This window comes from Haliotis asinina, chromosome 13 (genome assembly GCF_037392515.1).
Source record: "Haliotis asinina isolate JCU_RB_2024 chromosome 13, JCU_Hal_asi_v2, whole genome shotgun sequence".
NCBI lineage: Eukaryota > Metazoa > Mollusca > Gastropoda > Lepetellida > Haliotidae > Haliotis > Haliotis asinina.
In genome coordinates this window covers 45,652,146-45,676,029 of record NC_090292.1, presented here as the reverse complement: position 1 = coordinate 45,676,029, position 23,884 = coordinate 45,652,146, and the positions used below count along the sequence as shown (strand labels likewise).

Below are 23,884 nucleotides of genomic sequence, written 5' to 3'. Positions count from 1 at the left end.
CAGGTGATTTCGGTATATACATGCATACGACTAGTGTGGTGCATGACTGGAGCAGGTGAGGTGTGTGTGTGAGAGAGAGCTGGCAACGGGTGTGCACGATCTTTGCAGAATGTACGAGTAGCACTTGTGCATATGTTGACACTGTGAAAAGCGTCTGCAGACCTTGTGAGATGCATAAATAGGGTGAATGAGGTGCGCGTGTGTGTATGTGAGAGAAAGAGATGTGTGTGTGTGTGTGTGTGTGTGTGTGTATGCGCGTGTGTGTGATGTGCGAGAGGATATGACGGTAAGCGTCTTTAGATTTAGCGAGAAGTTGGTCAAGGCGTGGTGAGACGTGTATGCAGATATTACAATTTGATATTTACAGTTTGAGAGATGTTGGTCTACAGGTGGTGAGATGTGTGTGTATGTGTGTGTGTGTGTGTGTGTGTGTGTGTGTGTGTGTGTGTGTGTGTGTGTGCGTGTGTAAACATCAACCATCATTACAACATCCAAGACCTGGATCACAACATCAACATCTCCTCCTTTGCATGGATCACGTCATCACCATCGTTTACAGGGATCACAACATCAGCAACCTTTCCTTGCACCTCAGCAACGACAGGCGACAAAGGCGAATCAGAAAGCAGATACGTCCAGATGAGGATTTATAGTATTGTTGGTAGCTATTATGTTGTTACATATATTTTATTGGTGGAAGATGTCAGCTGAACTGAACCGTTCTCAAAGGTTCACAAGTACCTGATTCATGCTTCACATTCATGGCATATTTTGTGTTAACTTGGTATAAAGTGGCGTTTGTGGTATTCGTGTGCTCTAAGGAAATACTTAAATCTATTTTAAATCGTGTCATTCAACGGGAAGTATATGTATGCAGGCGTGAGTATATTATGAATTTGTCGTGAAAATACTAGCTACAATACATGCGACAGAACTGCGTATGTGCTGAAGGAATACCTTGTAGAGGCTTAGTCGTTTCCACTTTTCCATCCATATAATGACAGTATGTTTATGTATCATTGACAAATAATGATCAACTAGCTTTCACTAGAAACTGAAGTTTGCGCTTCTGTACTGTCCACATATTACTCTATACGCGCTTAAGGACCCCAGGCACACGTGTATGGGATATCACACTTTCATGAGTGGAGCATGGCTGGTGGTGGAAGAAGTGTGTATGATGCGATGCACAAAAATCTTACAGTCGTTAAAAATCTGACAGTCTTACACTGATCTGTCATTCGCTATCGAAGAAAACGGTATCATATTTAGTACTTTCAGTCTCCTTGACATACAGTCAGGGAGCCAGCGAATGATTGAAATATGTTTGTTGAAGTGCGGAATGAAGGTGCAGTGTGAAATCGGCCAATATGCCAACAACATAGTTCGAATAAAATGAAATTGTTTTTAATGTTTCCTTGTGAATTCGCACTCGAGGAAGTGGGAAATCTGATAGATGTGTTGAATATGACAAGGAAACATGACATAACTCAACGCACGACACCAGCCTGCCGCTCACTGGGTGTGTTGATGAGTGGGTTCAGTTTTACAGAGCTGCAACCTGCAGCAATGTCATGATCCCAAAGCTTGATGTATGATGGACTTTAATGAGTAAGTGCGTTTGGTGTTACGCCGCACTCAGCAATATTCCAACTATATGGCGGCGGTCTGTGAATAATCGAGTCTGGTCCAGACAATCCAGTGATCAACAACATGAGCATCGATCTGCGCAACTGGGAACCTATGACCTGTCTCAAGAAAGTCAGCGAGCCCTACCAACCGATCCCGTTAGTTGCCTCTTACGACAAGCATAGTCGCTTTTTATGGCAAACTTGGCTTACTGAAGGCCTATTCTACCCCGGACCTTCACGGGTCGGAATGTAATGACGTGTTTACTTGGGTAAAATCGATAAAGAGGAGTATGATGAGAAGTGTTGAAATACAGTGAGGGTGAGAAGGGACTTACGCAAATGTCGTTGCCTTGTGTTGCAATATTTCCTTCCGTAGACAAAGTATAGTGATCAAATAAATCTTATCCATATCAATTGTGTAATGTGTCACTGATAGACATCTGGTGGATGACATCATTTGTAGTAAGTACGTTAAAGGATTCTGGTTATTCTCATGTGTACATGAGCACAACAACTGCAATGCTAATGTAGGTTAAGGAGATTCAACACAAAGCAGCGTTATGGAGAACCTATATTCTTATTGTCTGGTGGACTGTCAAATCAAAACAACACATACAGTGTCAGGACCATATTTGTGATTATATCGCCACGGAAATATGATATGTGTTGCGAAACAACGCTTTCTTATATCCATAGTTTGAGTTCACCTGTACACATAACAAGAAGACAAAGTTATCAATATCCCTCGCAATGGCAAACTATCCTTCATGAATATGTTTACAAGTTATGATTATTACAAATATTTGTATATATAGAAAAGTGGAAAGAGAATGATGAAAGATTTTGAAAGTTCTGCTCCTAAATATCACAAGGGATGAATATTTCCTAGTCAAAACTTCTAAGGATATTTCTACCACTCTTAGTTCTCATTTGATTATTGTTTTTTGGAAGGAAATTGATTTCATGTTTGAATTTTCATTAATATGAGCTCTAAACCGATGTATTCTATAATTATGAATAAATAAATTAAAAATATAAATTTCTAGTATACATTAGCATCTGATATTGTGAGTGGTTGTATCCTCAAAGGGTGTTAGTATTGTAACAGTATTGTCCTCCTGGGAGGGTACGTAAGTCTCAAAACTTTCACTTAATTTTTGCTTATCCAATTTTAAATGTAGTATATTTGTTCTTTCAAAATTTGTCTAAAGTTTTCTAGAATCAGGAGATCGTGTAAATCCAACTAGGGTCCATCTAGGTAGTAAAGGTAGTGTAAGTCCACATGGACCCTTGTATGGTCATCAGGCACCTACTTGTCAGCACGCAAAGTCTGCCGCCTAATGGAAGTCGGAAAACTGGCAGTTGTAAAAGCAAAAACTAGGCGGCTGAGATGAGAAAGGGAAATCCCAAATATGATATGTTGCATTTGACCACTTTCTAAATGGCATCTTGTAACTTTAAAAAATGTTGTCATGGAAACGCAAAAAATATTAAGAAATCCCGAACTACCAAAAGGCACCATTACACCACTGGGTTTATCTATGTGCCAATTTTGGTGAAGAAGCATTAAACGGTTTGAAAGTTATACTCCTGAAAAGAGAAATGTGCACGGATTCACAGACGGACATTTAACATTAATGCCCCTCGCAAAACGCATTGCGGAGAATAACTAAAACTATTTCGTCGTTTCGTCTTCCTCATTTAATGGAAGATGAAACATGTAGAGTTTCAATACGATATCGACAGCTGTCATGACTCACTGAGACTTCTGGTGGCTCGACAGGGCTTCAGGTGGCAGCCATACTTCTGTACCAGTGAGTATTAAATACTACTTTCGTAACGAACAATACGTGTTGATGTTTATACACGATACGGCTCATACACACACCGGGTCTTTGTCGTCAAATATGTATTGACGAGTTAGGTTCTAAGATTATTCTAGTGGCTTCACACTTTGTACTCATTCGAGGAGTGAGTGAGTGAGTTAATATTTGACGTCACATCTGCAATATTGCAGACATATCGTGAATATTCTTGACATGCTATATATGCATCTTTTATTGTGTGTATTGGAAAAATAAACAACTGTCAACGAATGACAGTAAAAACCACCAGAATATCACAACTGGAATTTAAAATTAGAGTGGAGAGTTAAATTTAATAGCTCTATTAGTGCAATATAAAACCTGACTATATTTCGCCAACTACTGAAGGTCTATTGGGACCATGGGGAGTTACAGCACCTTTGCTACCTGCATGGACCCTAGCTGGATTTACACCATCCCCCTCAATTAGGATACTTGGGTATACGGCAAGACGAGCAGAAGCTTAAACGTCCCGGTTACCACAACATCCTAACAGAGATAGACATGACACATAACATGAGTCTATGTATTCTTGAAATAATCGACAAAACAATGATTACAGAAGGTTACATTGTTGCATTCTTTCATGCTTGTATACATTCCTAAGCCTTCTCTCCAACGCACATTCAAAACAATCTCACTTTCTTTCAGGAGGCAGAATGGCTAGGTTGACCAGTCTCTGCATAACATTCGTGGCTGCTTCAACATTTGGTAAATATATACGTTTCAAGTATTAAAAACACCAAGTTATCACTGGATGCATTTCTAAAAATACTAGGTGATATTTTCAAAACTAAAAAGTGTATTGCTATTAAGAATAATAAAATGTTACAATTTCACAGAAAATGGTCACCACTGCTGCCATATATCCAGTATGTATAACTTTTATCCATATGAACTTTTGTCTTATTGTGTACTTGTGCTGTTGCATCATTTATTTGTGTATCTGTCCACTGAGTTGAATGAATTAGAAAAAAAAGAAGAAAAAAACAGTCCAATTATATATATTTCTCCTGTCTGCCCAAAACAATGTGCGGAACTGGGTTGGACTGTGTTAGCCTGATACAGTTATTGATACAAAAGTAAGTTGTATCATGTTGAACATGAATATTGGTTCGACGTGTTGTCCTACTTGGTACAGTTATAGTCATAATGATTTTACAGTCAACTGTAACTTGTTGCATGTCTGATAATGTACTGGGATACTCACTGGTAATTGTTTCATCCTCTTTACACAGCCACACTGTGTCAAGACAGCCAGCACTGCTCAGACTGTAACAGTACGACAGGCTACTGCATCACCGACTGTGACCGTGGATACTACGACCAGAAATGCCTGTCTGTGTGCAGCGAGAACTGTAGAAATGATACATGCGAATTGTCAAGCTACGGTAGTGATAAATGCACTGAGGGTTGTGACCTAGGATACCAGGGTACCAGCTGCAACATACCATGTGACAGTCCAGGAGGTAACTGTACAGTATGTCCAGGTGGTTGTGATGGAGGATATTGTCAGCTTGGCTCATCCTGTGTGTCAGGATGTGTAGACTTCAGCTACGGGACTGACTGCAACACATGTTCAAGTAGATGTAAATCCTGTAACTGGATGACAGGTCAATGCACTGAATGTCAACAGTCATACGGTGGTCCACACTGCGAGATTTGGTGTAAACACTGCATAGGGGAGTCATGCCAATTTGGCTGTTTTCAGCGTTGTGTTGACGGGTTTTATGGAAAATATTGTAACAAGACATGTCTTGATGGTAAGTCCCAGTTTGTCCCATAACTTGAAACCAATACAACATGTTTCCTAACATATCTGTATCGAAAGATGAATGTTACTTGGAGATTTTTAATTCTACAGGCCTTCTCATTGAGTGATTGAATTAATATTTAACGTCACATCGGCAATGTCTCGGTCATATCATGCCGAAAACAATTTAAATAATTAGCAATGAAAACATTTTGAACAGTAATACCTGTCGGCAATGGTGAGTAAAAACACCAGATTACCACAAACATGAATATAAAGCTTGCATGGAGGATTAAAACATTGCAGTCAAAACCGACACTGCAATATAAAACACGGTCTATTGATCGACAGCAACTGAAGATAGATCACCATGCTAGGAACTATGGGTACTTACATTACTTTTGCTACCTGCGTAGACCCTAGCTGGATTTACACCATTCCTTCAGCCACTGGCGACTGTAGGAAAATATAGACAATAGTTAAGACAACAAAAATACTAAGATAAAAATGTGGTAATTTTATATTTAACTTTGAAATTTTTGGGACTTACGTGCCGTCTCCGGAGGACAATAATTTTACAGTACTTCAACCCCCTTTGAGGGTACAGCCACTAGCAAGTTGCTGATCTAAAGTACCAATCTAAACATATCTATTTACAAAACATTTTTATCAGAATTGATCAAATAAATCAATTTTTTTTGAAAAGCCAGGAATTAAATGAAAATGAACAGTATCAAAAAGATCCTTTACAGTTTTAACATTGAAATATTCCTGCCTTATGATGGAGAATTCGGTAGAATATGCTTGATTGTGACTCTCTCATCAGAAGGGCCACAAAACCGAGGATCTTCATATTTTAGCAGATATGTGTGAGTGTAACGAGTATGGCCAGCACCACATCGTCGCATAATGACCTCTTCAAAATCTGGAGTGACAATCAAAGTAGGCGTAACCAGTATAAGGTTTTATTTCATGTAGGTTATTGATACCAACTTGAGTTTCCTACTTCCCACTTGTCAAGGATATATGTTCTAATGATGTCTTTGTAATCTCAGGGTGGAATAAGAAGTGATGGCACAGACTTGTTGAGTGCTGCCTTCACAGCCTTCTCATTGACTTCAATCATGTGCATTCACATGAGTGTCTCCATTACGTCTTAAACTTCTGTTGCCATGTTTCAGCTGTGGTCGATATAAACGGGATGAAAAACATAACCGTTAGTGTCAATGACACGGTCACATTCCAGTGTGTGGTGCAAGGATGCCCACCACCAGACGTGTCCCTGGTACATACAGGATACCCCACACCAGCCATGGACATGTTCAGGAGGAACAGCGGATATGAACGTGTTATACGTGTCCACAATTGTTCCCAGCTTGGGAGGTATTCCTGCCAAGTGAAGAATTTCACTGATGCATCTGACAAACTGTTACATGCGGTGGAAATGCTTGGTAAAACACTTTTAGTTTTTGTCCTCTTTGTGTGCGTGCGTGCGTATGTGTTGTTTCTGTTTTGTTTTGTGTTTAGGTTATTTTTTGTGTTTCTTTTTTATTATGTGGTCGAACTGTTTAGTAAAACTGGTTTTGTTTATTTTTGAGGGATTTTTACGTGCGTGTGTGTGTGTGTGTGTGTGTGTTTTTCTGGTTTGTTTGTTGTTTGTTTATTTTTTTATTTCTCTTCTTTTTATTATCTTTTTATGTATTTTTTTTCTTAGTGTTGTTATTGTATGACCCATATGTCCCATAATGTACAATGAAGGTAATATAGATTCATCTTCAACCTAACATATGAGTACAAAGTAGACAATCAGTTGGACTGTTAAAAAAAATCTGTTTTCTAAATATCACTCAATGCGTGAAGTCCATTTTCTGATGTCCCCCGCCGTGATGTCGCGAAAGTGATAAAAGCTAAAACTAAACTCAGTCACTCGCTCACTCTCTCTTAATATCCATTATATAAATATATTCTGAACGTTCGGATGTCGAGAGCCAACCATTCATCACGTTCATGATAGTTTCTGATATGGCGATTCACGGACGCGTATATTTGTGTATTTTCAGCAATCCCATGGAAACGGGATGTTAAGGATTGTGAAATTGAAGCACGGGAGGATGGAAAGGCACCTTCTGGAAAAATAAAGTTCACATTATGTGCATACCCTGAACCTGTTATAAAGAAAGTACGTTTTGAAAGGAATGGATCTCCAAAGGATATCACAGACAACAAAAACTATAATCTCACCATGGAGACGCTGATGTCAAACATGTTCGAGTATACATTCACAATTACCAACATTGGTGATGAGGACTTTGGGGTTTATATATTTACTGTTGCCTCCGGTGGGCGAGAATCCGATATACTGATTGTTGCTTCACAACCCAAAGGTAGTACATTTCTTCATATTAGAATACATTAATCAGTTTCATAATAGTACATGGATAACAGTTCTGTTGAAATGTGATTACTCCTAGTGGCAAGACTATGACATAAGATTACACGTGGAAACATGTTGTTTATTAGTTTCATTGTAGTCACTCATATGTTTAAGCAGAAGGCTTTGTACGTCACACAATGCTAATTTCTAATTTATTTCCAGAAATTGCAGGTATCACCTTCTTTTCTATCTCTATTATTGTCGGAGGTTTATTGGTTGGTGTCTCGTTGATCTTTGTTGCTGTTGCCTGCCTTGCACAACGCCGCAAGACTATCAGTGGTGAGAAGGATTATGTATTGTCGTTATCCCTTCTATTGAGAGGTAGTTCGTCCTTCCTTTTATGGAAATAGCGTTTGCTCATGTGATGACTTGAGTTCAGTAATCAACATTGACACAATGTGTGAGGCCCATTTCTGGTGTCCCTTGCCTTGATATTTCTCGAATATTGCTAAAATAAATGCTGAGCAGTCATTTTGCGCGTCTTAGCAGCTGTATTGACTGAAATTTGTTATGCCTATCGTTTCAGACTATTGGAACATGAGGTGAGATCTTCGGAATCTGATCAAATATTGCAAATGTTTATTTTTGTATTTGTTTTCTCTTTCTTTGTTGTTGTTTTTGTTTGTTTGTTTTTTGGTTTTTTGTTGTTGTTTTTAGGTGGGTGGGCAGGGATTTCTCTCTCTTTCTTAGTTATGCATAACCTATCGAGTAGGTCTAAAAGTATATATCAGTTAGTGAGAAGTTGCACCATTACATTTTTGCTGAATCGTTTTATTTTTTCATTATTTTGGTTTGTTTTTATTTTGTTGTTGTTGCTGTTTTCCTTTAAACTCAATGTACTGGAATAAACGAAAAGAATAAACTAAAACAAATCGACAAGACTTACTTGTAGAAATCTAGCAGTGTCACATTATGCCAAGTTCAGTACCTCACGTCTATGTCAGACATATGTAACGTATAATACATATGTAGATTTTCAGTACCTCGACATGACATCGAGATTATCACTAACGCTTTGATTTTATTTTTAATTTTATTTTATCCTCATATTTTATCCTTTATTTTATATTTTATTTATGTTATTTTTATTTTATTCTCACAGGAGTACACGGCTCTACCTGACACCCACACAGGAACCACTTGGCTCACCACAGAATGTTGATATTCCCGACTATAACACCATAGATGACTCCCAAGTCTGACAACTTCGGTTATGAAAGACTTCATTATACAGTCTACTAAGCTTCATGTAAATATACGTATTTCATATACCCTACGGTCGATTGGAGCAACAGTATGTAGTTTTACGATGCCAGAGAAACAATAGTGCATAGAATATCTGTTCAGTAATGCATTTGCTTCATGCTGGTATCTGCTTGATTTCTGCTTAAATTGAATCAACATTTTTGTTAAATATCTGATACATTTACACTGTAAACATACGTAAACGCTCGCAAAGCGACATTTTTGTATAGATCAATCTGGTCGTGGCCACTGTAGTTCTCTCCCTCAGCTCTTGTCAATAAAACGTAACCAAAACTGCTCTTTTGTAATGAGCTTACACAGAATGAAAGGAAAACATATGCTTACATCTTAGTGTCGAGGCAGAAGTCAGCCGTGAGAGGTGAGAAACAAAGCGTAACGATGAAAAGAAAATAATGAAATCATGCTAGTGTGGGCACATAATTGTTATGGCTCTCGAATGGTCATCTATCTTAGTTCTTAGCAATCTGCAGCCTTTTATTTATAGTGTATTGTCCTAAAATGAAATCCTATTTTAGAAATATATGCTAGTTTTATGTCAACATACTGTGATATGCGAATTGGTTTTACTGTCCTTCGTGGACAGGTTTTAAAATTTGTGCACAAGTCATGAATTTAGAACTACTTTATATCACGATATGGCTGCAATAGTGCTACCGTGACACTCACTCACTCATATAGTTATGACTGGAATCTCTTTACGCGAATGTTCTGCAAGATATATTATGAGAAATTGGGATATCTCGTTTATGCAAACTACACTGTCATACATTTAAGTTTTGAAATGTAAAATGGGATATAACGTATACGATTCTCTGATGTAGGAGCATGCGTAATTATTCATGTTGAAACCACTAGAACTTTCTACAAGACGCCTTATATGTGGGAGCTTGTGGTGAAGATGAACTACACCTTCTTACAATACAGTAGTGTATTCTTTTGTTTCTTTGTTATTTAACTTTGTTTGGCTGGTTTGGTGTAATCTGCAGTCAGTTCAGGACATTGTACATAGTGTGGTCTGGACCAGAAAATCCAATGATCAACATCACAGACAGAGTATAGTATGTATGTCATGTGATCACATCGGTGTTTGTACAGGTGAATGTCTGCAGTTTCTCTACGTTTGTGTACTGTATAAATGTTTGAGTGAGTGAGTTAATATTTAACGTCACATCGGTAATATTGCATCCATATCGTAACGAGAACATACTTGACATACAAAAGGAATATATGTAAATTATGAAAACCCTGTCGACGAAGGGCACAAAAGCAACTAGAATATCATAGTTAGAATATGTGTAACTAGCATAGGAAGTTACATCTAAAAGGACTATTTGAACAGTACAATATAAAACCTGGCTTACAGATCGGCAACAACTGAAGGCAGATCACCATACTAGGGACCATGTGGACTTACAGTACCTTTGCTACATGCATGGACCATAGTTGGATTTACACCATCCCTTCAGCTGATAGCCAGTGTACAATATGTTAGCCAAAATTAAAACAAAAGGAATGCTACGATTAAAAACCTGGAAGATTTGAAAATCTTCGAGAGACGGAAAGATGAATCTATTAAATCAGTAGCAATATTTCCCAGTCGACATTAGTGAGTGAGTGAGTTAATATTTTGCGTCACATAGGCAATATCTCAGCCACATCGTGACGAGAACACTTAAATGAAATATATGCATGTGGTAAAATCTGTCAACGAAGGACAGTAAAACAACTAGAAGATCAGAATTTCAATTAAAACTAGCATGGAAAGTTAAAACTAATATCACTATTTAGACAATACAATATAAAAACAGACTATAGATCTCCAACAACAAAAGGTAGGTCACCACACTAGGGACCGAGGGGACCTTTGCTACCTACAAGGAACCCCAGTTGGATTTACACCATCACTGGCTGGCGATTGTAGGGAAAGGTAGCCAAAATTGAAAGAACATGAATACTACGATTAAAAAAAATGGTAGACTTAAATTTACTGTGAATGTTTTTGGACTTACGTACCCTCTCAGGAGGACAATAATTTTACAATACTTCAACCCCCTTTGAGGGTACAGCCACTAACAATTCAAGTTACTAATCCAAACTTCGAATCACTAAAATACATCTATTTACAGAACATACTATTCCAAATTCAACCATAAAATCAATTTCTTTTTTAAAAAAACCCAATAATATAATGAGAATGGAGGCTGGTAAAATGTTCCTTAATTGTTTTAACTGTAAAATACTTATCCCTTGTGATCGAGAATTCAACACAGTCAAACAGAATATGCCTGACTGTGACTCTCTCATCACAAGGGATACAAAATGGTGGATCCTCACCTTTTAATAGGTATGCATGAATATAGCTAGTATGGCCAATACCGATATCGTCGTAAAATAACCTCTTCAAATCTGGACTGATAACCCAAGTGGGTATAACCAATGTAAGGTTTTATCTCATGTAATTTATTTATACCCACTTGGGTGGCACACTTCTTTTGCATCAGATCACCGATATAAGATCTAATGGTGGCTTTGTAATCACTATAAGCAATAAGAAGTGGTGTCACAGATTTGTTGAGTGCTGCTTTAGCAAAAGGTCAGCCAGTGTGTTACCAGAGATTCCTACATGGCTGGGTAACCAACAGCAGGCGATGTCGTAATGGCCAGTGACAAGATCATTATACAATTCAATAATTTCAATTAAAAGTGGATGTTTGCAAGAAATATTTTTACTAGCCTGAAGGCAAGAAAGAGAATCGGAATAAGTTATGTATTGTTTACGTTTAGGGTGCCTTTGAATATATATAAGAGCTGTTAATATAGCGTTAGCTTCAGCTGTAAAAATAGAACTATTATCTGGTAATGTAGAAGATATTGTTCTGGATCCAATGACAATGGCACAAGCCATTGCGCCACCGTCCTTGGACCCATCTGAAACTATGGATTTAAATTGTTATATTTATGTTTCAGCTGATTATATTCTTGTTTATACTGTAATTCTTTGGTTTCTGAGGACAAGAAAGAAGACGGGAAGGGGCTATATTTTCCAGCTCAATGCTAGAAGCAGCAGGAAATGGCTTAATTCTGAGCCCAAGAGGCGGAATAAGGGAAGACATTTTGTTATACAAATCCTCATAGAGAGGAGTAGAGACACAATTAAATGCCAAATTAGACTGATTAGAAGATAATTTTGTTATGTATTGTAATGATAGTTTTATACGGTGTATCTTGAGCGAAGGCTCAGCTTCGTCGTATAGAGTCTCGATAGGAGAAGTTCTAAAAGAACCAAGACAAAGTCTTAGACCTTGGTGGTGTACAGGATCAAGTAGTCTTAGGTTGCTTTGACAAGCTCCACCATATACGATGGAGCCGTAATCAAGTTTAGATCGGACCAGTGATCTATATAAGTGAAGAAGGGTAGTTTGATCCCCTCCCCATTTTGAATTAGAAACAACCTTTAATAAATCGAGTGTCTCAGGCAGTTGGCTTTAAGGGATTTAATATGCGGTAAAAAGGTCAAATGTGAGTCGAAAATAAGTCCCAAGAACTTGGCCTCCTTGACCACTTTGATTGGGGTACCACTGAGAAATAGTTCTGGGACTTTATGGGGTTTGTATTTACGACAGAAGTGTATACAATTGCTTTTTGATTTAGAAAATTTGAATCAGTTTTCAAGACGGCTTAATCTATTTTGTTTAAACACAGCCGCTGTTACCGTTCAATAGTATGCATATTTTTACCACGACAAGAAATATTAAAATCATCCATAAATAACGACCCATCTATTAAATCGTTTAAAACCTTAGATAAACTGTTGATCTTCATGCTAAAAAGAGTGAGAGACAAAATACTGCCTTGTGGAACACCCTGATCCTGATTGTAATGATCAGACAGGGTAGAACCAACGCGGACCTGGAATTGTTTGTTATTTAAACAATTGGCTATCAATTCAGGCAAACGACCTCGCAAACCAAAATCATGTAAATCTCTTAAAATGCCATATTTCCATTTTGTGTCATATGCTTTCTCAAGATAAAAAAATATAGACACAGCAAAAAAACCCAAAACAAAACAATAATATAATGAGAATGAAGGCTGGTAAAACGTTCCTTAATTGTTTTAACTGTAAAATACATATCCCTTGTGATGAAGAATTCAACACAGACACGCAGAGTATGCTTGACCGTGACTCTCTGATCACAAGGGATACAAAATGGAGGATCCTCACCTTTTAACAGGTATGAATGAGTATATCTAGTTTGTCCAATACGACATCGTCGTAAAATAATAAATAATAAAATCTGGACTGACAACCCAAATGGGTATAACCAATGTAAGGTTATATCTCATGTAATTTGTTTATACCCACTTGGGTGTCCCACTTCTTCTGCATCAGATCACAACGGATATAAGATCTAATGTTAGCTTTGTAATCAGTGTATGGAATAAGAAGTGGTGTCACAGATTTGTTGAGTGCTGTCTTGACAGCAAGATCGGCCATTGCCTTACCAGAAATGCCCACGTGGCTTGGTAACCAACAAAAGACGATGTCGTATTGGCCAGTAGCAAGATTATTATATAATTCAATAATTTCAATTAAAAGTGGATGTTTACAAGAAATATTTTTAATAGCCTGAAGGCAAGAAAGAGAGTCTGAATAGATTATATATTGTTTACGTTTAGGGTGTCTTTGGATATATTTAAGAGCTGTTAATATAGCGTTAGCTTCAGCTGTAAAAATAAAACTATTATCTGGTAATCTAGAAGATATTGTTCTGGATCCAATGACAGTGGCACAAGCCACTGCACCACTGTCCTTGAATCCATCTGTAAATAAGGGTTTGTAATTGTTATATTGATGTTTTAATTGATGATATTCTTGTTTATATTGTAAGTCATTTGTTTCTGTTTTTTAAATGCAGTTAATGTTAGATCAACTTGTGGCCTAGCCAATTGCTAAGGAGGAGAAGAAAGAAGACGGGAAGGCGATATACTTTCCAGCTCAATGCCGGCAGAAGAAATAAATGGTTTAATTCTGTGCCAAAGAGGTGGAACAAGAGAAGACTTTTTATTATACAAATCCTCATAAAGGGGATTGAACACACAGTTATAGGCAGGGTTAGAATCGGTAGAATATGATTTAGTAATGTATTGTAAAGACAATTTTATACGACGTTAAGAGATGGTTCATCGGCCTCAACGTAGAGACTATCAATAGGTGAAGTTATGAAAGACCCACGACAAAGTCTTAAGTCTTGATGGTGGACAGAATCAAGAAGTATAAGGTTGCTTTTGCAGGCTCCACCATATACGGTGGAGCCATAATCGAGTTTCGAACGGACCAGTGATCGATATAGGTGTAAGAGGGTTGCTTGATCCCCTCCCCACTTTGAGTTGGAAACAACTTTCAACAAGTCAAGAGCCTTCAGGCATTTTGTTTTAAGGGACTTGATATGAGGCAGAAATGTTAAGTGAGAGTCAAAGATTAGGCCCAAGAACTTGGCCTCCTTTACAACTTTGATGGGAGTGCCATCTAGGGATAGTTCAGGGTCCTTATGTGGTTTTTATTTTCTGCAAAAATGTATACACTTAGATTTGGATTTGCCGTTTTCAAGACACCATTTATTTATTTTGTTTAAACACAACACAAGGGTAGAACCCACTCGAAATTGAAACTGTCTGTCATTTAAAAAGTTGGCTATAAATTGAGGTAAACGACCTCGCAAGCTAAAGTCATGTAAATCTCGTAAAATACCATATTTCCATTCTGTGTCATATGCTTTTTCTAGATAAAAAAAGATAGACACAGCACGTTGTTTATTAATTAGTGAATTTTTAACAAATGATTCTAAACGCAATAAGTGATCGACAGTACTTCTGTTTTTACAGAAACCACATTGTATATCTGTGATAAGGTTATTTGTTTCCAAGTACCAAACAAGTCGATTATTTATCATGCGTTCCATGGTCTTGCAAACACAGCTTGTTAACGAAATCGGACGATAATTGGATGGATCCGTATGATCACGTCCAGGTTTAGGTATTGGTACTACTATGGCGTCACGCCATGAAGGAGAAAATTTCCCGGAAGTCCAATTATCATCAAAACTACATAAGAGCGTCTCTAAACAGGGCTCTGTAAGTGCTTCAGGAGTTGATAATGTATGTTATCATAAGAGTGTTTCGCGAGGGTTTCGCCCAGTTTATTTGCAATATCTGATTTATCTGTAAGTAACTGATTTCCATGTTTAAGATGATGGATGATGATATAGATTTACTACCCTTAAATTTAATTTTCTGGACCATGTTCCATACCTTGGACATGGGTGTCCGAGAATTTATTTTGGATACATAATTTTGCCAAGATTGGCATTTATTCAGTTTAAAAGTACGCCGTGCTTTAGCATTTAAAATTTTAAATTTATTTAAATTATGCACCATAGGATGGCGACGGAAATAATGTTCCGCTTTTTTCCTTGCTTTCCTAGCTTGTTTGCATTCATCGCTGAACCATGGTTTTCGAATATGTGGAACTGCAGAGGACTTTGGTATACACTCATCAGCTATGGTATTCAGTTCATCAGAAAAACATTTAATAGCACCAGGAACGTCAATAAAACGTTCGGGTTTAAGTTTTTCAGCACACTTAGTTTCATATAAAGTCCAGTTAGCCTTTTTAAAATTCCGCCTTGATGATGGAGGAACATCAGATGGAGTTACAGCTTTTAATACAGTAGGAAAATGGTCACTTCCACACAGGTCATCGTGGACTGACCATTCGAATTCATTTAGTGGTTCTGAATTTGTAAGTGACAAGTCGAGAGCAGAGTAGGTCCCTGTACCAGCATGTAAATATGTGTTGGATCATTATAAATACATAAATCATTATCAGAACAAAAGTCCTCCAACAACTTACCTTTAGTGTTTGCAGTTACACTACCCCAGAGTGGGTTGTGCCCATTTAAATCTCCCATTATAATACATGGCTTCTGGAGTTGGTCATATAGAGCTTGAAGATCAGTTTTGGCAAACGTCGAAGATGGCGAAATATAGAGTGAGCATAGCGTAAACGCCACATGTAAAGTAATTCTCACAGCAACAGCCTGCATATTAGTAATAAGTGAAACAGGGCTTTGAATAACGTTTTGTCTGACAAGAACGGATGACCCGCCAGTGGCTCTATCACCTGGAGGGGAAAAACAATTATATGCATTAAAATGACGAAGCTCAAATGTATCTGTTTGTTTTAAATATGTCTCTTGGAGACATATCGCTGAAGGTGTAAAATCTTGGACTAATAGCTGTAATTCATGTAAATTAGTCCTTAATCCTCTGCAGTTCCACTGTACAATATTATTGGAACAAACTATCTTTTGGGGGGATTTATTGGGGATCTACCCCGCACTCTTTTGGAGGGCGACAAGCTATGTGCCCTACAATGGACGTTTTCAGAAACGTCCATGTCCTCGAGAGACCCGTACTGAATTTTATTTTGTGACCCTTTAGGAGCTCTGCCACTTTGTTGTTTTGAAGCATCAGGCTTAGGCTTAGGTTTACTTTTAACAGTGTGTTGACTATCAGCTGTCGAGTGAGACTTTGAGTGTGACTGAGATGATGATGATTTGTGATCAGAAGAAGACTGGGATGTACTAGGAAGTGATTCCTCAGTCTGTGATGATATAGCAGGGTATAGCATCTGTGGACAGTTGCAAGTGACCCAAGTCAAGGTAGTTTGGCAGCCTGTGGATTATTTTGTTCCTTTAGAACTAGGCTGAGATGGTGTTTTTGCTACTGTAGCATAACTTTCTGGAAGATCAGATCTCTTTACCAGTTTTTTTCCCTCAGAAAAAGGAGATATTTTGAGTATAGCTTTGTTATATATTGTAAAGATAATTTTATACGGCGTTGTGTAAGACATGGTTCATCGACTTCAACATATAGACTGCCAACAGGAGAGGTTCTAAAGGACCCAAGACAAAGTCTTAGACCTTGATGATGAACAGAATCTAATAATTTTAAGTTGCTGTTGCAGGCTCCACCATATACGATGGAGCCATAATCAAGTTTAGAACGGACAAGTGATCGATATAGATGGAGAAGGGTAGCTTGATCACCTCCCCATTTAGAATTGGATACCACTTTCAGCAAGTCAAGTGCCTTCAGGCATTTAGTTTTCACAGATTTAATATGAGGCAGAAACGTTGGGAGTATTTTTTGACTCACAGCAAAGAACTTGACCTCCTTGACAACTTTAATGGGAGTGCCATCTTGAGATAGTTCATTGTCTTTATGTGGTTTGTATTTACGACAACAATGTATGCAATTAGTTTTCCATTTAGAAAATTTAAAGCCGTTTTCAAGACACCATTTATTTATTTTGTTTAAACACAACTGCAACTGCCGCTCTACGGTATTCATAGTTTTACCACGACAAGAAATATTAAAATCATCCACAAATAACGAACCGTCAATTGAATCATTTACAACTTTCGATAAACTGTTTATCTTTATACTAAAAAGTGTGACAGACAAAATACTGCCTTGTGGAACACCCTGATCCAGATTGTAATGATCAGACAGGGTAGAACCAACGCGGACCTGGAATTGTCTGTTTTGGCAATAAATTCAGGCAAACTACCTCGCAAACCGAAGTCATGTAAATCTCGTAAAATGCAATATTTCCAGGTTGTGTCATATGCCTTCTCAAGATCAGAAAAGATAGACACAGCATGTTGTTTTTAACGAATGATTCTAAACGCACTAAGTGATCGACAGTACTTCTGTTTTTACGGAAACCACATTGTATATCTGTGATAAGGTTATTTGTTTCCAAGCACCAAACAAGTCGATTATTTATCATGCGTTCCATGATACACACCTAGTTAATGAAATCGGACGATAATTGGATGGATCCGTGTTATCACGTCCACGTTTAGGTATGTAGATATTTTGAGTAAACTTTTTTTCTGTTTCTCTCCATTTGCTCTTTCCAGATAGGACACTGTTTAGAAAATGACGAATGATCGCCTGAGCAGTTGGTGCATTTTTTAAAATCACTGTCACAATCTTCTGTTGTATGTGTTTTCTCACGACAGTGAGGACAAACAACAGACAATGTGCAAGTGTTCACGCCATGTCCATATTTGTGGCATTTAAATCACCGCAAAGAATTGGGGATGTACAAATCAACGTTAACATTGCAGTAACCTGCCTTGATTGATTTGGGCGCATTTGGTGCAGAGAACGAAAACAGGTACGTGTTAGTTGGAACAACCTCATTATCCTTCCGGCTTGAAAATCTTTTTACATCTATCACTCCTTGATCCTTCATTTCCGATACAATGTCAAACTCCGTCATATCTGCAAATAGACGGTCTCGATCTCTTACAATACCTTTACTGGTGTTCAGAGTTCTATGGGCAGACACCTCAACCGGAACTCCAACAAACTTTTCAGTGGACAGCAGATTGGTTGCTTGTTGTTTTCTGTTACATTCAAGCAACAGAGATCCTGAACGCAAGCGTTTCACGTCTTTAATTATTCCTGCTATTCCGTTGATACCTTAATATAGCAAACGGATTCAGTTTTAATTGAGTTTGATCAAGAGTCTGAAGGAGTAGGAAACGAGGCCAATTATCAACAGATTTCGAAGGTCGTTGTTCATCATAATCAATGCTAGGGAACGTTTCGTTTTTTTGTTTGGGGTTTGGTATTCCATGCTAAGTGGTAATGATTCGTCACCCACCCACCACGGAGTATCACAAGGACAGTGCTAAAAACAAGCGGATCTCCAGCTTACAGCACCAAGGATACCCGGATGATACACTCCAGCAGAAAAATTAAAAGACTAATAGTTCCACCAGATTGGCCCATGAGCCACCGCTTTCTGGGCATACGACTCTAGGCAAAAACATACATAAAATGATGAGTTTGAAAAAACAATCTCAAAATAGCCAAGCATGAAAAGTCAAATCAACAGTTTAATAAATTTTGAGCATTACATAGTTGTAGCTCAGGGCTTGGCGTGACCAGCCGATTGATAGAACTGGGCCAGTTCTACCACCCGTCTAGGTGAAGTAAGGGCCGAAGTGGTGTGTTGAGCAATAAGAGCAAAATGGTTCATTCTTCTACTGCCCTCAACCACCAGACTACCGTCCTCCACCGACACGGGACGCAACCCACGGGAAACAGGTTGCCCAATTTAGTCGCCTCTTACGACAAGCAGTGGGGTGCTGTGGACACATTCTGCCCCGGGTCCACACGGGAGAAGAGCACTTAGCGTTACCCAGCACCCACCACGAGGAGGTGGCTCTTCATGGGTGCCTATTGTGTTCAGAAGCTTTTGTTAAGAATGATTTGATTCCTAAACAACATGCCGTGTCAATCTTTTTTTTTTCAATTTAGAAAAAAAGCATACGTAAAGACAAGGGAACATGTGATTTCAAAAGATTCACATGCCTTGGACTACGAGGCCGTTTGCCTCAGTTTATAGGTAACCTCTTAAAAGACCGAGTGGGTTCAACCCAGTCTGACCATTAGAATGAGGATCATGGTGTCCCACAAGGCAATGTTTTGTCTGTCACATTATTGAGTATCAAAATCAACAGATTAACAAAGGTTTAAAATAATTAAAACGATGAATCCCTTTTTGTGGATGGTTTGAATATTCTTGTTGTGGTAAAAATAAGCATACTATTGAAAGGCAACTGCAGTTAAATTTACTTCAAATGCTTCGTACCCTCTCAGGAAGATAATAATTTTTCAATACTTCAAATCCCTTTGAGGGTACAACCCCTAACAATCTCAGTTACTAATAAAAACTATCAATAATAAAATATTTACTTAATTACAAGTCATTTAACAAAACAAAGACGCAATTCTTTCAAGCCTAATGTTCAAAGCAACAAAACCAGTCACTTTACGGCATTAAACCTATCAGTTGTTTGGTCACACCAGCTCGTTTGCGCCTCATAATCCTGAAACAACTGGCTCGTGCCATACGTGGATGTACTTGCTGTCAAAAGAGCTCATAAAAAAACACCATCATTAAAAATCATGTGGCTGACTTGAAAAGATACCTTGCCTATATTCCTTCCTGTTTCGTTGTTAAACTATTCAAGTTTCATGATATTGAATTTTTCAATGTAATAATCACGCCTCCGTTTTCACCCAGACTGAGACTACTAACGAAACTGGAAACAAAAATAACGTAGTTATCCGACTCTGACCATTATATGTGAACGAGCAGATATTTCCAGGGCTACTTACTTTCTCTCCTAGTGTCAAGGCAAAGAACGTATGGTCTTATCTGACAGGTGAAGTTCTTGAAATACCTCCCTTCAGGGGTCATATTGGTGATACAAATATATGGGCATTTCACAGCTAAAAACACCAGATGCTTGGCATCATCCACTGCGATTGACCGGACGTATATTCTCCTCCGTAGAGAAACACTGACATTAGTATGTAATGAAAAGACGTGGATGTTCCTCCTATTAGCTATCAAAACAGTTTACAAAATCGAAAATTTTGAATGGTAAAGTTTTGTATAGTGGCAAACTGTGGTGCAGTAAGTTGCAAACACTTTGTAATGGTTTCCCACATGGGCGTCTGTGTCATACTGACCCCATAAAGTTGCTTGCAACTGTTTTCTTTTACAGTGTTCCGTTTTCACAATTGTTATTAATATGTTTTCCAGTACGTGAGCAAATACACCTGTTGCTGACATCAGTGCATAAAACTGGGAATGTTCAAATTGAATTTGTTTACTTTTTACCAACGTGAGTAGCTACTCAGTTCAACTTGTGAACAAAAATAACAATGTTTTAAACAGAACAATGTGTTTCTCGTGGTTTAAAAGTAAGGTGTTCAAACAGGTGAATAAGTAAATCAATCGATGTGAAATGGTAGAGAGAAACGTATGTTGTGTAACTGCAAATGTATCTTAACAGCAAGCGTCTCAAACTAAAATGGGATACCTTGTTGAAATGTAGATTCACGGCCTCTTTTCCTGTTGTCTGTGGTGGGTATTTTGTCCTCGTAGCAATGCATGTTAGTCTCCTTATCAGACATATGCAAAACGTGCACCCAGTGTATTGGCCACAGTGATATTTGCGCATCTCAGATCCAATTGGCTGCCTTGCTTGGTCACAGGTTGCAGTTGTCACAATGATGTGAAAACTACTTTCAGCATGACGTGACATACACTGTAAGCAGCCGTTTAAAGTTCCTGCAAGAACTCAACTCAATTTTACTCTACTATGACCACTGCTGACGCTACAACCATCAACAGTATCAGTTTGCGGTCAATTAAAGTCAATTTGATAATCTACAAAAGAAATCAATTGTGAATAAGTTTTACTTCTTTACCAAACAAAAATCATCTTGAGATGACATATCCCCCCGGCCCCTACATATTTGAAATGAACAAATCATCTGACAGTTAGGATGGTTCTTTGAAGAGTTAGTTGGAGTGAATGAGTGAGTTAATATTTAACGTCACATCAGCAATATCTCAGCCATATCGTGACGAGAACATTCAACAATGAAAAAGATCATATGTACATTATAAAACCCTGTCAGCGAATGACAGTAAAATAACTAGAATATCACAAACGGAATTTTAACTAGCAAGTTAAAACTGATAGCACTATTCGGACAAGACAATATAAAAACAGGCTAGAGATTGCCAACAACTGAAGGTAGATCACCATACTAGGGACCATGGGGACTTACAGAATACGTTCCAGTTCCAGGATGTAAATATGTGGCTGACCCATCAGTAAATAGGCATACATTATTGTTAGAAATGAAGTCTTCAAGGTTTTGACTTTATTATCAATATTAGTACTTCCCCACCAAGGGGCTTGACCGTTAAGATCACCCCAAATTATAGTGGGTTTGGGAAGTTTCTGAAGATCGGGCTGCTGAAGACCAGAAGAAGGGGAAATATACAAGAAGCAAAGTGTGAAGGTTATCTGAGGAGTAAGACGGACGGCAACAGCCTGAAGATTGGTTTTAAGAGGAACCGGACTATGAATAACACCCTGCCTCACGAGTATAGAAGCACCGCCCGTGGCTTTTCCATCTAGAGGGTAGAGTGCATGAAAAGAATTGTACCGACGCAATTGAAATCGATCTGTACTTTTCAGGTACGTTTCCTGTAGATTAAAGTTGATGGTGTAAAATCTTGTGATAATAACTGTAATTCAGTAAAATTGTTCCTGAGGCCTCTGCAATTCCATTGTATTAATTTCATAAAACTGTTTAGGGCGCTTCACCTGGAGATCTTGAGCGGGTGGCAGTACTACTCCTACACCCTGTTTGAGAAGGAATAATCTCCGTGTCACGCGGTATTTTGAACTGCCACAGAAGGTGTCAAATGAAACGACTCTGCTAAATGCTGAAGGGCTGTGGTCTTTCTTCTCAACTTTTTCGTTTTTCTTTTCTTTATTTGTGAGGTTTTCAACACTCTGAGTATCTGGAGTTAAATTGGAATCGGATATTTGTCCTGGCTGGTTGTTCTAAGTTTGTGAGGCTGATGATCGCTGATAATCTTCTGATGAGTGATTCGTGTCACTCGTGTCCTTTATCCAAGATATTTCCGTCTGACAAGATGTTGAAAGGGGGTTAGCTATTTGACAGAAGAGGGAACAGGAGGAGAAACTGTGGCAGAATAGGTAATTGCTGGTTTTGACTGACCCTGAATCAGTTTCTTTGCTTCGAAGTATGAGATATTATTATTGCACTTCAGTTTTAAGCTTTTGTTCTCATACTCAAATTTGGGACACGTTTTCGATGATGCCATATGTTTACCACTGCAATTGGCACACTTTATGTCATGAGTACATTTGGTGCCTTCATGGTCTTCAATACAGTGTAAGCATGCTGATTTACTTGTGCAAGATCTTGCACCATGTCCAAACTTCTGATACCGGAGTGGATTTGGTATATATATATCCACTCCAACATTACAATACCGAGCCTTTATGAATTTTGGAAGACCAAACGTGAAAAGATAGGTATTTGTTTTGACTAAAGTTGATTTGATTCTTGTTTTCTGCTGAAACGTTTAACTGAAGTAATTCCCTGATCTTTCAGTTCTTCCACAATCTCATCATCCGTCATATCATACAAACAACGTGCCCTGTCTCTAACAATACTTCTACAGGTGTTGAGAGCTTTATGAACAGAAACAACAACCTGACTGTTTACAAACTGCTTTAGTTCCAGCAGACTGACAGATTGTTGGCTACGTAAACATTCAATCAAAAGAGAACCATTTTGTAAACGTGTGATGTTTTTACCTCTCCACAGATACCTTGGATGCCTTTGGAGACGATGTCCATCAGAACTTCCCATGAACAAAACCAGGAATCATTTCTTAAAGTAGATATCTCTTCATCGGATGAAGAAGACATATGGCGACGTTTGCCCGTTTTAGATAAACCAGAATGAGCGTTTTTTAGCCATGGTGTATTAGTGTAATTCAACAACCCTGTCCCCCACCCGCCATGGAGTGTCAACAAGGACGGTACCGCAGTGGAAACCAGAACGCAACACCAGGATTACACTGATGTTATACTTCAGAAAATACAGATTTGAAAAGCAAAGGAATCTTAAAGAATAAGACTGGTTCGGCCCATGACACTGTTCTGAAGAACACGGAATTCAGAGGTCTATACAACAGGGCCGCAACCCACGGCAAACGGGTTGGTGGAACAAATATCTCCCCGGGTCCACAACGGGGTGAACGGCTCTCAGCGTTACCCAGTCGGTACCACTATAGCTTCACGCCAAGAAATTTCCCGGAAGTCCAAATATCATCAAAAATATAAAAGAGCCTCTCTAAACAAGATTCTGGAAAGTGCTTCAAAAGTTGATAATGTATGTTATCAGCTCCTGTAGCAGTATCATGAGCTTGATCAAGAGCAGTATG

The 23,884-nt window shown here is 38.3% G+C and overlaps 1 protein-coding gene across 1 annotated transcript; it reads left to right on the top strand.

Annotated features, from left to right (window-relative positions):
* Nucleotides 1-3,381: 3,381 nt before the first annotated feature.
* On the top strand, nt 3,382-9,222 carry LOC137259965 (uncharacterized). Its single transcript, XM_067797622.1, has 7 exons — nt 3,382-3,445; nt 4,148-4,207; nt 4,735-5,259; nt 6,431-6,700; nt 7,310-7,633; nt 7,846-7,976; nt 8,786-9,222. The coding sequence occupies exons 2-7, from the start codon at nt 4,156-4,158 to the stop codon at nt 8,843-8,845; spliced, it is 1,362 nt and encodes a 453-aa protein (XP_067653723.1). The 5' UTR covers nt 3,382-3,445; nt 4,148-4,155; the 3' UTR covers nt 8,846-9,222.
* Nucleotides 9,223-23,884: the final 14,662 nt, after the last annotated feature.

What these genes read in the sequence shown, in the direction of transcription:
- LOC137259965 (XM_067797622.1), top strand. Translation starts at nt 4,156, where the DNA reads ATGGCTAGGTTGACCAGTCTCTGCATAACATTCGTGGCTGCTTCAACA. An exon ending in TAACAAGACATGTCTTGATG is followed by an intron (nt 5,260 to 6,430) that starts GTAAGTCCCAGT and finishes GCCATGTTTCAG; the next exon opens with CTGTGGTCGATATAAACGGG. An exon ending in ACATGCGGTGGAAATGCTTG is followed by an intron (nt 6,701 to 7,309) that starts GTAAAACACTTT and finishes GTGTATTTTCAG; the next exon opens with CAATCCCATGGAAACGGGAT.